At 41.5% G+C, this 16,913-nt stretch overlaps 1 protein-coding gene and 1 long non-coding RNA gene across 6 annotated transcripts; one reads left to right on the forward strand and one right to left on the reverse strand.

Moving 5' to 3' along the window:
* Positions 1 to 1,059: 1,059 nt before the first annotated feature.
* On the forward strand, positions 1,060 to 5,166 carry LOC147148923 (uncharacterized). Of its 3 annotated transcripts, none has more exons than XR_015086430.1 (3): positions 1,060 to 1,220; positions 4,496 to 4,654; positions 4,791 to 5,166. It is a non-coding gene; the product is annotated as an uncharacterized LOC147148923 (long non-coding RNA). The 3 variants fall into 3 exon arrangements; XR_015086429.1 differs by lacking the exon at positions 1,060 to 1,220 and adding an exon at positions 3,702 to 3,729; XR_015086431.1 differs by lacking the exon at positions 1,060 to 1,220 and adding an exon at positions 4,311 to 4,356.
* LOC147148924 (uncharacterized) lies at positions 4,086 to 16,782 on the reverse strand. Of its 3 annotated transcripts, XM_086027767.1 has the most exons (8): positions 16,551 to 16,782; positions 14,194 to 14,295; positions 13,976 to 14,075; positions 11,741 to 12,388; positions 8,765 to 8,941; positions 6,689 to 6,898; positions 5,276 to 5,489; positions 4,086 to 4,634 (listed from the first exon to the last, which is right to left on the reverse strand). In XM_086027767.1, exons 4-8 carry the CDS (start codon positions 12,212 to 12,214, stop codon positions 4,456 to 4,458), a joined length of 1,254 nt encoding a protein of 417 aa, XP_085883893.1. In that variant the 5' UTR covers positions 12,215 to 12,388; positions 13,976 to 14,075; positions 14,194 to 14,295; positions 16,551 to 16,782; the 3' UTR covers positions 4,086 to 4,455. The 3 variants fall into 3 exon arrangements, with proteins under 3 accessions (XP_085883893.1, XP_085883892.1, XP_085883894.1); XM_086027766.1 differs by lacking the exon at positions 13,976 to 14,075; XM_086027768.1 differs by lacking the exon at positions 13,976 to 14,075 and having other exon boundaries at positions 16,674 to 16,738.
* Positions 16,783 to 16,913: the final 131 nt, after the last annotated feature.

The following is a 16,913-nucleotide window of genomic DNA, read 5'->3' on the forward strand; positions in this document are numbered from 1 at the left end:
CTCATACTCTACCTCCTCAACTCCAAACACACATTTGAGGAAGAGGAGTAGGCTTGTTTTAATCCGGAGAGGTGATTTGGACCGGATGGTTAAAAAAAAAATATACAGTTGATTTTAGAAAAAAAAAAAAAAAAAGTTTACACACCCTGTCCAAATGCCAGATTGTTGTTATATAAAAAAAATCTGAGCCCAAGATAACACTTCTTCCACCAGTAATGTTACCTCTATAACATGGACAATTTATAAAAAGTGTTTCAGTGTCCACATCCGCTTATACAGTAACTGGGGAAGTGGCTGTGCTCAGAATTAGGAGGAGGGTATTTACGGGGGTGTTTGAAACAGTTCAGAGAACTGCCTATGTTTCCACCACAGTTGTGCAGGTTGCCCAGAAACATGCATCTGTTTGCCTGTGAAGAGTTATGTGGGAAATGTTGAAACAGTAAAAGAGTCCAAGTCATGCGTATGTGTATATCAACGGGACAGTGATGACTGTGTTTATGGGGGAGGGGTTGAAACAATTCAGAGAACTGTCTGAGTGCCCACTACATACAGAGGTCGCCCTGAAACATGCACCTGTTGGTCTGTGAAGGGTCCTTTGGGAATATTGGAAAAGTGAAAGAGTAAAACAGCATACTAAACAAAAAAGGGTAAAGAATTTAAAAAACGAATTATCATTTTATCCAATCAAGAGATGAAATTGTCAGAAGCTTATTTCTGAGAATTGATGTTTTCAGGAAACGTGTGTTGCAAAAACTAATATATATATATTTATTTATATATGTACAGTATATGTATACATGTGTATATATGTGTCCATGTGTGTGCAAACATTTTCATTTCCTTTTCATTTTCTTAATCATCCATTTATTAATATCAAATAGGCTAGTAGCCCAATATATTTTTAAAAGGCATGTGCTGTATTTCGTAATTTAACACAGTATAGACAATTATGAGGATATTCAAAATTAAAAATGAACAGTATGTAACCTTCACTACATGACACAAATATTGTGAATGAGAACGACATCATTCATTGCTTTCCTCGTGTGTAAGACTTGTTTGTGCAGGCAACAGAGACAAGGCGGCATCGGATAAGGTGCCGATATCCAAGTCATGCGACAGTGACTTCCTGTCTGCGCGTCAGACGGCAAGTGAAGGCCCGTCGATACCGAGCCGTGCTGGCATCCTCGGCTCTCATCTTCTCAAACGAGCAGGGAAGGGTGAGAACAACATCCTCATTCATTCATGGTGGATGTTTAGTTCATGTGAAGGTGAATGTTAAAGGCCAAAATTAGAATATCATACATCGTACTCACTAATTCATAGTTTATTTTCCTCTCTGTTTATCATTTTGGTTTGCTTTTTGGAGCCTTTGTTTGGCGGGGAACGACACTGGATGACGTCATTTCATCAGTTGAGTCAGAATGGATCATTACCATGTCACTGTTCCCAATCAATGAACAATTAAAGAAAAAATAGATAACATTTCTAAAAAGACAATGTACTATATACTAGATAGTGGTATAAAAAAATCACAAATAAATAAGAAAAAAGCTAGCACCACTTGAAAATAAGGAAACTCTCATTGGTACAAAAGGCATTCTAAACAGTTTTGCCTCATTATTTAGCAAGTTGAAATGTCACATTTTCCATTTTGTTTAATTTCTGATCCTGCTGCAGAAGTATCATTAATGAGGTCCTACCATTTATAAGAAAGGGTGAAAGTGGAGGGCTCACTATTTGGCTAATCGAAGTGTTTTTTTACCAACTTATGTTTAAAGTAATCATTAACGCTTGGTAAAGGGCATTTTTATTTTAAGTGATATTATGTGTGAATGAATACCATGATGCAAAAAACAGATACCCCTTTACAATATTGGCTAGCCATATAAATATAGCAATTCTAAACTGCCGGTATATAGTTACAAATTGGACTGGCATTGTAAGAAATTGTTGGCTCACTATTTGGCAAGTTAAGACTCACTGTGTCCATTTTCTCCGACCCTGCTGTTATTTTGAGCGTCATTGCATAACAGAAATATCATTAATGAGGGTCTACCATTTATAACAAAGGGGCAAAGTAGAAGGCTCACTATTTGGCAAGGTGAAGTCTTGACTCTTAAAAAACAACAACATAAGCCGTTTATAAACAGTTAAAAGGAAAATCTTATTATCTTATTAATTTATTCATATGTCTACGGAAGAGGGGGCCAGTGGGGGAAAGAAAATAGGTTGGCAAGATTCTCACTTTTATCTCAGAATTCTGACTTTAAAGTGAGAATTCAGACTTGATTCTCGGAGTTCTGACTTTAAAGTCAGAATTGTTCTTTAAAGTGAGAATAATGACTTTATTCCTAGAATAATAAAGTCAGAATTCAGACTTTTCAGAATTCCCACTTTAAAGTGAGAATTCGGAGCATAAAGTCAGAATTCTCACTTTTCAGAATTCCCACTTTAAAGTCAGAATTATGAGAATAAAGTCTGAATTCTGACTTTAATGTCAAAATTCGGAAAATAAAGTCAGAGTTCTGACTTTAATGTCAAAATTTGGAAAATAAAGCCAGAGTCCTGAAATAAAAGTGAGAATCATACCAACCTTATTTTTTTCCCCCCACTGGCCCTAATCCTCTTCCGTATACTGTATGTCTGACTGTGCTTGACAAAGTTTTTAGTTGGTTCAGTGGGCTAACCAATGTAGTAGCTTTTTATAGGTAAACACTGCCCTCCTGTGGCAGGAGGAAACATGTATGGCACTTTTTCCATAATACGTCACTTTGGCACAATCAAGGCCAAGAAATGTGTTCAACTTCCAGTTTAGCGTCACAAATGAATACCTTGGAGATATTAGACTTGAGTCAAATGAGTGCAAAGTAGTGGAATCTCACCGTGCAGTCAGTCCGCTTAACATTTGCCATTGATCACAGCCCGCGGTCCCCGTTGGCCAGTCTAATTCATTTACCAACTTGTCATTCCGTGCATTGATTAAGCTGTCCTTCACCACCCCACACACCCCACCACTGCTGTTAATTATATGCAAAGATAGAAGATGTTGCCATTATAGCGTCTAATCTACGTAATGAGAGGCCCTGTAGTGGAGCAACGGGCCAGTTCAGAGGTGAACACTGTTGACCTGGGAGGGTCAAGCTGACCCATGAATGGGGCCTTCTTCATTAGCTGTGACAAACGGGTTTGGATGGGGACACTTTCTATTTGTTTTCTACACTGATGTGAAAGGTGCTACAAGGAAAGAATAACTTTTGTGACCCATCCCAGCCTTGTGCAGTCTACAGTCTTGTCTTTGACATCTTTTAACAGCTCTTCAGCCTCATATCAGCCGACAACTGAAAGTCAAGTTCAATTAAACATTTTTGGGGTTGTACAGTCCTTTATGTCTCAAAAGACATGATTAAAAAAAAAGTACTATTTTCATGCATGGGAAGTACGGAAATGTGTGTGCATTTACATTGACGCAACACCTGAATTGCATCCTTTGATTCAAACGTACATGGAGCAATAAATGTTCATGAAATAGATGCCATCTAACTGTGATGCAGCCAGTGTCAACATTCATATGTGAGGTAACTCTCGTGGTGTGGCAAGACAGGTTATTTAGTCATGTTGTACCATTCAAAAACACCACTAGAGGACAGCAAAGCTCTATTTAAATTACAAACCCGGTCTTACAGAAAGTACTGAAGATGGTGGGGGCCACAGGAAGAGACCACCCAGGTAAACGAAGCCACTGAGAATTAGAATGGGATAACTCCATTTCTGTCATTTTGCGGAAGAGTGATACATTTAGTAATATTTATAAATTCTGGGTGAGCAAAAGGTGGAACTTTTTCATGAAACCTTATAGCTGTAAATTACAACGCATGGTAAATTCCTTATTGGCTAAACTTTTATGTCAAACTTAAAAAAAAAAAAAAAAATTCACAAAGCTGATGTACTTGAAAAAAGTAAAGACATAAAATCAGAGTCAAAAATATGTTTAGGGACACAAAGCCATCTCTGGTTAAACTTTGCTGTTGACCAATATTTGTTTGCTGGTTAGCAAAAGCATACATTGTCACGCAGAAGTCATGTGCAGTTACCACTGTACTTTCTTGTTTTAATTAGATTGTTTTACATTCATGGCCTAAAAGTGTTTATTTCATACAAATATTTACTGTAATTATGACTTAACTCCTACGTTAGCAAAGGTTAGCATTTTGTGTACAAATTCGGGCTGCAGTGGATCACTTGAACTTGAACGTATAAGTACAGTACGTACAGTATGAAAAAGGATACAATCACTCACACAAAAATATGCTACTCTATCAAAGACATCAGAAAATCATTACAGTGCGCTTTTAGGTGAGTTGATGTTGATATAAAGTCAGTGGCATTGGCGTTACCTTCTCTCTGTGACCACGAGAAGGACACAGTTTGCACCGTCCATGCAAGCGGTCAGTGTCAGGCATACATGGACTCAGTCAGGCCCGTCTGCTTGAAGGTGCGAGCCACTTGTCTGGAGTGCTGCATCTTGGCCGAGAGGGCCTCCAGGACGTCGTGCTGGTCCACGGCGGTGGCCGTGCCGTAGATGAACGTGCCCATGGACTCCAGGCCCCGAAGGCCTAGATTCACCCCGCAGCCTAGAGGACACAATACAGAGGTAATAATAATTACAACATACTGGATCAACATCATATAGTGGACATTCTTTAAGAAATATTGAATGAATAAACAATGATACATTTTTTGTGACCGTCTCCATGTATAACCTTTTGTCTGTATTATACTGCCCCCAGGTGGCCGTCGTGTGCACATTAGAAGGAGCCGAACAATGAATGAAATCCAAGCATTAAATCATGTTGCACAGGTTTTGATGTAGAACTATTTCATAGATGATTTAGTATACTGTACAATCACTATGAATCAAATTAAATCAAATTCCCTCAAGCCAGTGAGTTTATGGTGTCATCAACAGGTTGAACCAAAGGGACTGGAAAAGTCACAGAAAGGTCTTGGACATTTTCATGGATAAAATACCTGTTGTGAATTTTGCAGTTCAGCTCCTTGTTAGAGCACAAGTTGTACAAAAGCTATTGAAACAATAAACAGTTGGCCACACATGATGCACATACCAGAAACCACCATTACACTTACACATGTTGCATTGAAAGGGTTAGCCTAATATTAATATAATACCCCAAACATTTTTTTTTGGGGGGGGGGGGGGGGGGGGCGGATAAGTAGTGCATGTCTCCGTTTAGGAAATAACGGCATGTTGTACCCGTGTCAAAGTTGAGGACGCGGGCCGCCTCTCCTTCCACGGTGACGGCGACATTGTCCCCCTCGATGTAGGCGGCGCTGACGCGTCTGTGCGACAGCTGGATCTCGAAGAGGCGGCGGCTGCAATGCATGTGGTAGAGCGTCACGTCGTTCAGCCGCGGCTCGATGTCCGTCTTGTACGCGTTGAAGGACTGATGGAAGATGTTCTTCATGATCTGATCGAGTGAAGAAAGAAAGATGCTCCTTACAGTGACATTTTGGACAATCACGCTCCCAAGGCATATATTTTTCTAACACATGTTCAGCTTGTTTGACTTTTTTTTTTTTAAGTTTTCTTTTTTGTATGTTTTTTGCTCCTAATGCATACAATTTCTAATTAGCATCAGTTATTTTCATTTCTATGCCCACCCTTGGCAAGTTTAATTTCTATGAACACAGCTAAAATGGTTCAAAAAAGGACATGAGCTAGATGTAAATGGCCTGCATAGATCCCACAGGCTTAATTCTGTTTTTGGTTGAATGAACTTGTTTTGATGACTTGGAATCAGTGGTGGGTCATTAAAGCACTGGAGATGAACACTTTCCAAATCAAGGGGTAGGTTCAGTGCCAACCAAACCTCCTTTTCTCTCTCCTCCTGTTTAGTGACACGTATCTTCTCTCTATGAAAACTGGCGCAGGCATGTGTTACCAAGTAACGCTACGCTGCACCGCAAGTGAATGGACGCCCACGTAGCAACAAGGACGGCTTTGCCACGTACCTGAGTGTGCGCATGCTGCGGCCACAAAAAGAAGCACACGTGCAAACGCACGCGCACACACGTACACGCCATTCGTCTTGTCAGACGCACTTGAGTGCATCAACAGACTTTAACATGCACTCACACACAACAGTGTACACACACACACACACACACTGACATTATCATGGTCCATCTGCTGAATGCAAGGTGGTGAGTACCTAGAGCACCTTCTGTAAACAGAGCTCTGATGTTTGCTCAGGGCGTTATCAGTATTTTCTCATTTTGGGGGCCCAAGGCAAACCACACATCTATGTACTGCAAATACTTGGAATATTACTTTTTATCATCAACTGATAGTTTATTACTAAACGTGAACTTAAGTAAATGTACTTATTTCCTGTACTAAATTAGTCCTTAAACTCCTTTTTGAGGATTATTATCGAGTATGCTAGTGGAAGTTGGTCGAAGTTGATAAACGGAAACGGCAACGGAAGCCCGTTTAAAATGCTGGGCGGACCGGCCTATAGGCGATTACTATTTGGTCCGGCGGGACAAAAAGACGGATAGACGGACGGCGGAAGGGTACCCCGCAGGCGATAAAATGATCGGGAAATTTGAGTAAAATGCCCAGCTCTGCTTATTTGCGCGGACAAAGAGCGTACTAGTAACTCACCGAGGAGTTGGCCGTGTGTCTGAGGAAGCGAATCATCCTGGTGTCGGATGCGGGGCACGCGAGGGCCATGTAGCGGTTCCTGAAGGTGCCGTAGATCTTCAAGTGGAATCCCGCCTTGGCCGAGGGGTTGCGGTGCTCCCTCAGGGCTTCGACCCCATACGCGGATAGGTCGAAGTAGAGACTGTGGGCGCGGATCTCCGGAGTGGGCACCTGACGAGGATACGACGACACAATAATGACAAGTCGCACAAAATCTCACCCGGGGGATTTGTCATTGCAAATTTTGTGTTGTGATGTAACAGTGGGGCTCATTTACATGACATCACCCAACACTGAGTTTCTCTCCCTATGACTTGATCAGCTAGACAGGGGGATGATCCAGAGGCACTTTCAAGCAATTACAGGAATACTGTACACTGAGTTAATTGGTGTTGGGATTATGAGGAGCTCCTTGGAAAAACGCATCCTCTTTAAAGGGATCCCTGGACTTTGAGAACCCCTAATTTGGACAATTTAAGTGCTGATTAATCTCTTTGCATGCATGGGCTCCATGAGGTGATAATGTAAAGAACATACAGTACAGTACATGATTCACCATCCCTGCTTATGATAGTTCCCTTTCAGCCCAACACTACAACATTACATCCCCATCCTCCCTCTAGCCGGAATTGATCCATCTCCCTTGTAGTGACATAAAGCAGCCAAGTGGGATCAAACAGCATTTAGCGGCTGGCGAGATGATGGGGACGGGGGACAGGGATGGGGAAGGACGGCAAGCGAGGCCGACCGGGTCGTATCCTGGGAGGCAAATTCAATCAGAACAGGAAACAAGCCTGGAGGGGGGTAGGGGGGAAGGGGCAAAACAAGAGGAAGCCACACAACCTCTGTGCGTAGTGGACGTGATGTGAATAGTTAGGATGGCATCAAACTGCAGGAGGGACTGTGGATTAGCATGTACAGTGGATATGAAAAGTCTACACACCCCTGTTCAAATGCCGGGTTTTTGTGGTGTAAAGAAAATTAAAGTTACCCGTATATACCCGTAAATTGTTATAACCCGTACAAGTCAATTTATGCTGGGTTTTTTTATCTTTTAAATCAGGGAAGTAAAAATAAATGAAAATAATGTGGTTGCAGAAGTGTACACACCCTTTTATAACCCGGATTTGGCTACAATGTTCAACCTTGTTTTATTGGACCATAAAACATTTTCCAAAATGTTTTCAAGAGATTTTGGTATGGTCCAACTTTTTGCCCATAATTGAAAAAGGTTTTGGGGCAACTGCAAACGTAACACTGATCATCACAAAAAGAACAGCATACCCACAGTACCACATGAGAATTTTTTTCCTTACTTGAAACCAAAGCCTTTGAACAATTCAAAATAACAGTCAGTGTTAGCATAAGTCAGGAAAAGCCTAGTAGCGCATATGAACTTTATTTGGTGTTAATCAGACGAACCTTTCAATTGTGGCAGGTATGTGCTGACTCCTACTAAACATGAATCTGACTTTGATAGGTTATTTATGAACGCAGCCCAGTTATAAGAGGGTGTGCACACTTGTGCAACCACATTATCTCAGTTGTTTGTTTGTTTATTTATATATTTATTTACTCTTGCCATTAATGATGGAAATAGTTTTGAAAATATTTACTAGGTCTCCTTTTGTTTTGTTTACATCACAAAAACTTGGCATTTGGGTGTCTAGACTTTTTATGTCCACTGTATAATAATTCACACGAAGATACTGTAGTATAGAACCCACCCAGCATGCTGCCTGGACCTGTGAATATGACAGTCGTGAAAATCAATATATTGGTGCCTGTATGTGAATTTCGTATTAGCTTACAGTAGCTGGGAAATAAATGAGGGACAATGTGAATAAAAAGGTAAATATCTTATCTGACATGCCGGCAGGACTGTTTATATTCATCACCTCTTTTGTTATTGCCTGTTTGCTCAAATTGTGGCTTTATGGTCTCTTTAATAACCTGCAATATCCTGTTTCTGCTGATTTCCCGCACCTATCGCTCCACACACTTCAGTGTGCTCATGCTTGCGTTTGTTTATTGCACCTGTCTCTGGTCCAGCCTCTCAATGCTGGCGTTGGCGCCGTAGGCGTGGCACGATTCCACCGTGTAGTCGGAGCTGAGGCCCAGGACGGAGCAAGAGTCGCCGCATGAGCCGTCAGCCACCACAATCACGCGTGGCCACTCGCCAGCTGGGATGCGCCGCAGATAATCCTCGGTGAACTAGGGAAGAAAACACAGTGGAACCACCACTATCGGGTTGCAATTATAGAAACCATCAATATTATATATAACAATATAGCAATATAACAGCACACTGGAGAAGTTCAAAATTAGTATTTACCTAATAATATGACAAAAAAACGTGAAGCATTTATGTGTTAATGTGTGAAGATCACTACACTTTTGCTAGTCGAACTCGGCTGTAACAAGTTTTGCTCATTCCGACCAATCAGAGGATGGGAAAATGCTGATGTCATCAAGGCCAATAACATAAACATGCCATTGCTCTCTCACGTTCTACCAATAAAGAGCCAACCTTAGCTCCTCCCCAAATACAAATAATCATGAACATGTCATACATCCTTGGGATCTATAACCTCTCACTTCAATGTTTATTTAGCACAATCCTTGAAGACCCCTTATAATGTCTATGTGTCACAATATCATCCCCCCAAAAATACCATTCTGTGTGGCCGTGCATGTTGCACATGCCAGAAACTGCCATTGGGTTAATAAAACAGTTCAATTTCTAATATACAGTAGTTAAAGTTACCTAGGTCAGGGGGGCTGTTTCTTAAGGCCCGGGGAAGATTAGAATGACATGTCAACACAAATTTGATTGGACAACGAAATCAAACATCTAAATACTTGTACTGGAAGTAGTGCAGCCAAGAGAAAGAGTACCAAATGAAGAGAATAGACTGTTGGGAATAGGTTGGGGTTAGTTGTCGGTGTTAGGCTTAGTGCCATCACTAGTACACAAATTACACACTAGAAACACACTGAGATGAAGCCTCCCAACATTTGGTGATCAAACTTTTTTAGAATTCTATCTTTATTTGGAATGTTCATACAGGAACGGGTTGACTTTGTCAGGCATATTTCTCTAGATTCAAATCCAAATTTGACTGAATTGGTCCCCTTGAGCAATTAATTAAATGCGCTCACGCTACTCACTATGCTTCACTTGTCAAAGGAAATTTCTCATCGCGGCAGCATATACGACAGTGGCCTTGGGTAAAATAGCAGGTGCTCGTGGAGGGAAGGAGATGGCGAGTGACAAAGTGGTGTTAGGCTATGACAGAGAGCAATAATGGCAGATGTAATGGCTCACAGTCGGGGGAACGACAGTATGTTAATAGCGTTCGAGCATACCAGAGGGGAACACTTTAAAAGACGTGCCAACAGGCATCAGGCACTGAATGAAAATATCAGGAAATAAGTCTTCCCCAACTACTGTATATTGCATTTTTTGTATGTGCTCATTGTTTTTTTTTTTAAGTACAGTGGGATAGAGACTGAGCCCTGAAAGATGTCAGAAACACTAATTTTGTCTGAATGAAGTGCTTTGGATTACTTCAACAACAATACTGTTATTAACTGAACGCAAAACCAGTGAACAAAAGAGTTTTTCAGCAAATAACAGAAGAAAGGACCCCGGCCCAAAAAATTCAATAGCTTGTGAAAATGTGGGGGAACACTGTATAGAGTGAGACCTCACTATTTTGTAGGCATAAGAGGACCAATCCCAATCACAAAGAGCGCAAATACACAATTAATTGTCACGCCACCCAAAAAGTTTGTTATTGTCTATAACAAATGGCATTAAAGCACTACTTATTTCTAAACGAATGAAATGTCGTATGTCTCTACTCACATCAACATACTCCCTTGACACCAAGATTTTGAAGTTTAAATTGGTAAAATTATTTGTCTCTGTAATGACGATTTAAATTGAGTCCATCCCAGTGATATTTTTGGATGTATTTTCACATTTATTTTGCTATTAATTTTTAAATCTTTTAAAAATATATACATAGTATAAAAAAAACGAAGAATAAGTACAAAAATAAAAAATATTTAAAAATGAAAATAAACATATATATATATATATATATATATACACACTTATCAATTTATTTATAGTTTCTTTTATTTTTTTCGATTACATTTCTTTACATCTGTTTTTATTTTCACTTTTATTCATTTTTAATTTGGGCAGTTTTGGTCCTCCATAAATGTGGACATGTGGACGGTGCAACAAGGTCATGAGCAGGTTTAGATTGCAAGCATTGCTGTTTAATGAGGCGGGGAAGGGGACAAAAACAAAAAGTCTTTGGTCTGCAGCCATGACACAAATATTCAGTGAGCATTCAATCACTCTTTGCGCACACTCTGCATACATAGAGTAGGCAACTCTTCCTACGTTTTTGATCTTATTTCTTAAGGCCATGATGCGCTCTGCCTGGGGGACAAGACACCCCCACCTCCACCTAGGGGAAAAGACCTGCCTGAGCTCAAGAAAATTTGGTATGGAATAAAGTAAAAAGTTGAGCACATTGTGTTCAATCCATCATTTTGTAGGATATCATACAAAATGTCAAGCACCACTTCCAATCACTTTCTTGACTTTTTAATACAAAACTACAAAAAAAGGAATTGTGTACATGCACGCTCAGCACACACAAGAATTTGGCGGAAAGTTGTAGTTATGTTAATGATGACATATTTCGAGCATAATAAGAAAGGTTACGCAGCCTGTCCGTTTTTTTTTTTTTTTTTTAGATTTTCAGGAACAAATTGTACAAAAAGGAAACAATGGGTAAATTCTTATAGTGCATGAGGCAGTCTTGCAATCTTCACTGTACAACTATGACGTCCACTCGACTTGTTCTCCCCCTTTTTGGGTAGAAACGCGGTGGGGCAGTTTTTGCCAACGCACCCAGAAGTACTTTGGCACCAATTGTGAACAAACCTTATGAAAAGCAATAAAAACGTAAAAGGGTGTGTTGCAAATACCTTGGTGCCGAGCTGCACCCTGACGTGCACCGGCTGCTTCTTCTGCTCCAGGATGCTGAGCAGGTACTCCTGGAACACGCCCATCCTGGTGAAGAAGTGCTCGTCGTGCCAACATCCCTCCATGTTGTCAAAGTCCACGCCGAGTCCCAGAAGAAAGTCCACGCTGCGTGGGTCCAGGGCGATCTGCTGCGGCCGACAGAGCAGCGCGCTCCGGTTACGTTCGTCCAGCACGGTCAGCTTCAGCACCTTCCCCGAGCGGACAGCGACCAGGGCGGCCGTCAGCCCCACGGGACCCGAGCCCACGACGAGCACCGAGATGCGGGCGCGCCACCGCCGGACGCAGTCCAGGCCGGCTTTGAGCGCCACGTACACGGCCACCGCCACCACCGTGCTGAGAGCGGTGTCGTAGGCGAGGGCTCGGAACGTGTCCTCGGCCTCCTCCACGCCGACGTGTTGAGACTGCACGCCGTCCATGACCCGAGGACACCCGGGCGGCGGTTGTGTCTGGATGAGAGCCAGGAGGAGAGCAGCCTCCCTTTCGTCCGCCAGTGGGAGGGAGAAGGCTGTCCCACGCGGTCAACAGTGGCCGCCTGCGACGTGCCATGCGCCTCCTCACTCTCTCGCTCGCTCTCTTTGAGAGTAACAGCGCTGAAATAGCTAAAGTTAACCCTTAGGCATATTGTTTGGATCAGATATGCCCCGTTTTGACATGAATGTTAATCTTTCAAAAATATAAATAAAAAAAAAATCTAAGAATTTAAAAATGCCATTTTTTTAACAGGAACTACAAGTTAGTGTATACACTGAGGCCAGAGGTCAAAATTGACCCATGTCAACTAAAACGGATTTTAGATTTGTTTGTCTGTTAAATCAAGGCAAAAAAGAAAAATGGTGATACTCTTTACTTTCCATTTTTTAATGGTACAGTTATATGTGGACAGAGGTGGACTAACCTACTCGGAGGCGCTGCTATTTCTTCACTGACCAATCGGGCCAGGTTTTGAGTAGGGCTCATCTCATCTTACTAAATGGACTCTTACATTATTGCAACTAACATTGCGTAGCATTGCCCACCCGGGAGCCATTGCAGCCGGGTCATCTTGGAAGGGGGATTCCCCCATCTGCGGCCCCTTCTCAAAAGTCCTCTTTGTTTTTCTTAAGATCAGGGGATGTCGTTACTATCTGTCAACTGTGGGCATGTTAAGCCCGTTTCTGTGATTAAGGGCTGTAAATCTGACTTGACTTGCTAACATTCCTAAAGAGGTAGTTTGAAACAGTTCAGAGAACTATTTATCGCCACCACATTTGCAAAGGTTTCCGCAGGAACATCAGGACATGGGAATCTTGGGAGTCATGTACACATGTATATTCTTACAGGACAGTGGTGACTGTGTTCATGCGGGGGAGCTTGAAACAGTTCAGAGAACTGTCTGTGTTACCACCACATTTGCACAAGTTTGTGACACATACCAATGTTGCTCTTTAAAGGGTCACAGGTAACTTCAAAACAGTTAATGTTCAAGTTATGTGTATTTTTATGGGATAGTGGGGCTGGGGATCATGGGGGAGTTTGAAGAATCCAGAGATCAAGTATACTTCAGGAAATTGTACATTTTTGTGAATTTAGTAGAACCCATACAAACAGCACGTGATGAGTTTCAAGCTTGACATCTTCAAGAGAATTTTGGAGAAAATTGTACAAAACCTCTATATTGGCTTTAAGCTTGAGATATTTTTTACAGTTAAAGCAGTTAAGACAGAAACTACAACACACATTTTAATTGGATTGGATCGGAATTTACACATTAGCATATTAAAGCGACTGAGTATGTAGTTCAGCTTCAAGTTGCAGTATCTGTATTGCAGCATACGCTATGACAGAATGTGCGAGCGTGTCTGAGGCTTGATGACATTCAGTCTCCATTTTAACAACCCACTGCATTGTCACCATGGCGACGGTCATGGCGTGCTGATTTTTGAATTGAGATGCACCTTTGTCATTTGATTAAGAATCTGCGTCATCAACTCTGCATTATGATTTACCTCCTATTTGAAATGAAATGGGCTACTCACACTCAGAATAAAGCACTTGGGGAAAAAAAGCCAGCATAAGATATATATATAAAAAAAAAATTACATATAGTTTCTGTGTGTCAAGTACATGTGCCTTTCAGAGGCGGAGCCTGGTGAGGCTTGGGAAGTTGAAGGAGTGTACTTAGCGTCAATCTTTTTTACTTTTCTCTCTGTGTTCAATAAATGGTACATCAGTGATTGTGGCTCTCCTTTCCCACAGGTGAGGGCATCACAGGAAGGAAGTATACAGTGAACCCGAGCCCTGCAGTGAACAGTGAAAAAGTGTCAACTCTGCTCTACTGAAGAGTATTTGGATGGAAAACAAAAGACGAGTGTGTGGGAGATGGAGCGTAGGGGGTGGAGGTTACGTGGAGACAAACCTTCTAGGTGCCCTGGCAACGGTACCGCGGAGATGGTCAGGGTTGAAAGTTCCAGATCCAGTTACAGCCCAGACCTGCTATCTCATGAATGGGCGGCCACACCTTTACGTTGGATTTTTAAAAAAAACATGTGTCAGCTCATTTGTAACCAGTTATGTAAGCGAGCAAATGGACGGACAGATGTTAATTAGTGTAACACATTACCGTTCCCATTCCCTGTGCTATAATGATATCCCGAATGACCACCATTAGGAAAATCATGTTTTTGAATTAGCACTTTTTTCTCCAAATAAGAGGCAGAGCGTCCAACAAATGCCTCCAAGCGTCCAAAAAACAGACATATAGAACTTAAGAGAATTTAAGTTTGTATAAACACTAAAATGTCCCCTAGCTTAAAGTGAAACATCACAGACAGGCAAATAGAAATTAGTATCAATGTTACAGTAATTCAAAAAAGTGCTACTTCAACGCACACGGAGCAGCAAGACATTAAGCAAGCAATTCTCTCTTTGCGCTGGTAGAGCAACAATTACTGGAGCTTAATTGGGGGCCTTCTCTGCCTCTTCATTTTTGCTGTTAATCACACCTCTTCCTCTAGTGCTCAGCACTGCCCGGCTTGTTTGTGCAACTCTAAGTTTGGACTTGTCGGTATAATGTAAAAACCCATGAAAAAACAGCCACTTAAAAAAAAAAAAAAAACATGATATAGCAGGGGATAGGGACGATAGAAAAGAAAGAATTGACAATCCTGCGAACGCAGATGCAATTACGCGGCAGCAGGTTCTATCAAGGGTATGAATATGTTAGCGGCACACTCTCTTCCTCTTGTCTTGATAGAATTCTACACCCTGAACAAAAGGAGCAGAGAAAGCAGCTTTTTAAATCAGCATGCACACATCCTCATCAGAGAAAAAAATTCCAGTAAGGCTCGACGTTGCCATGGTGGATGACATGAAAGCATTCAAGGCAATGCAAAGTAGGACGGTATTTGTTATGCTAATGAGAAAATAGGCCAAGATACTGCGATTGGAGCAAGACCACAAACCAAATGTTGGGTACCAAGTACTTTGTTACTATACGTCAGTAGATTTTTTTTCCATCATTTTACTCAAGTATATTATTTTCTGATGATGATTTTTTTTTACTTCCTGCAGTTGAGAACAGGTATCTAAGTTCTAGTCCTTACTTTGTCAAAGTAGGCAGTTTTTCTTACCAGTTACACAATGCACATAGTTATAAAAACGGGTATTGTTTACACACAGGAGAGTTAGACTGGCGCCTTGAGATGCAAGTGCCTTGACTTCCAAGTTTTTGGAGAGATGAGACAACGCCTGGCCGATTTTTTTTTGTCTTGAGATATGAGTGCACTTGAAACCCATACGTCTAGATGGCAGCACTTCACATCAGTTTCCTTGCAGTATAACAGGACAGTATCACTTGGTGGCGCTGATGGTTTGCCAACTGCCAAAAAACCACCGCAGAAGAAGACCAAGGTAAAACAAAGTATTAGGTACAGTATTATTTACTGCTCGCATTTTTCCGTATTTGCAAGTTACGTTGAAAACAAAGGTTATTAGTGTGTTTTTTTTGTTTACAGTACAACACAGAGTAAAACTTTTCATATGAAAACTTTTTTTTTTTTTTTACATTTTTGGGGCAGTTTTGGAGGGCTGGAACGGATTAAATGCATTTCATTGAGAGATTATTCCGAGTATAAACGGTTCGGATGATGGATGTTCAACTATCTATGCCAGCGGCGTATAGTGACAGGCAGAAAAATTAAATACTCTTCCACTAGATTGCAGACGTTCCGTAGTTAACCAGTATATCCACTTTTTTTTTTTTTTTTGGTGCTGTGCTGTAAGATTTTTCTAATGTCAAATATGTGCCTTGGATCCCAAAAGCTTGGGAAACACCGTTTTACACAACCCAGTGCTATTTGTCTTTAATAAAAACCCAAAATGTTTTTGATGTGTTCAGTTCGTTTCAAACAAACAAGGACATTTAATCAAGTCAAGGTACCACCATGTAACGTTTGGACTGCTTAGGAGCACAACAAATATCTCTGGTGTGCAGTCAGCCCTGTGAAGTATGATAACACAGCAGTCAATTGTGTGCGCGACATGGTCGTTCCAGTTCAGGGTTTTTGTGCACACGTCACGCGGCCTCCACTGGACCGCAGCCAAAATATTTCGCTTACTTAACTCAAGGGCGGATAAATGCCACCATGGCTGAACAAACACAATGATCCTCCTCTACAGTGTGCAAACATTTCAGCATTCCCGCTGTTAGAATAAATCGGCTTCGGACGTCAGCGGATGAAAATCCGACACCGGCAATTTGTCCGTCAACCTAACCTGGCTCAGTCCGGCGAGGTAATGACGCGCGGAGCACAAGAAGCCAGAGCTGTGATGACGTGCCCGCACGGCCGGCCAGACGACAGGGAACATCAGGAACACTGAATCGCCATGGTTACACACCGTGTAATAAGGTCAGAGAGTGAGTGACGTCAGATGCTACTAACGCAACGACGTCCTGGACTGTGGCCATCTGCAGTCGGGAATAACACATCACTGCATGGGATTATATGACGACGACCAATGTGGTTATGGAATAATGTTTTTGCATATTTGCAAAGGAGATCTAACTGGATAAAGGTAGCAACAAAAATCTCAACCCATTGAGTTTTGTCAAAAAGGATGCATCGCAAAAATCAATCT

Source organism: Filicampus tigris, chromosome 4 (assembly GCF_054856515.1).
Source record: "Filicampus tigris isolate MCC_2025a chromosome 4, RoL_Ftig_1.0, whole genome shotgun sequence".
Lineage (NCBI taxonomy): Eukaryota > Metazoa > Chordata > Actinopteri > Syngnathiformes > Syngnathidae > Filicampus > Filicampus tigris.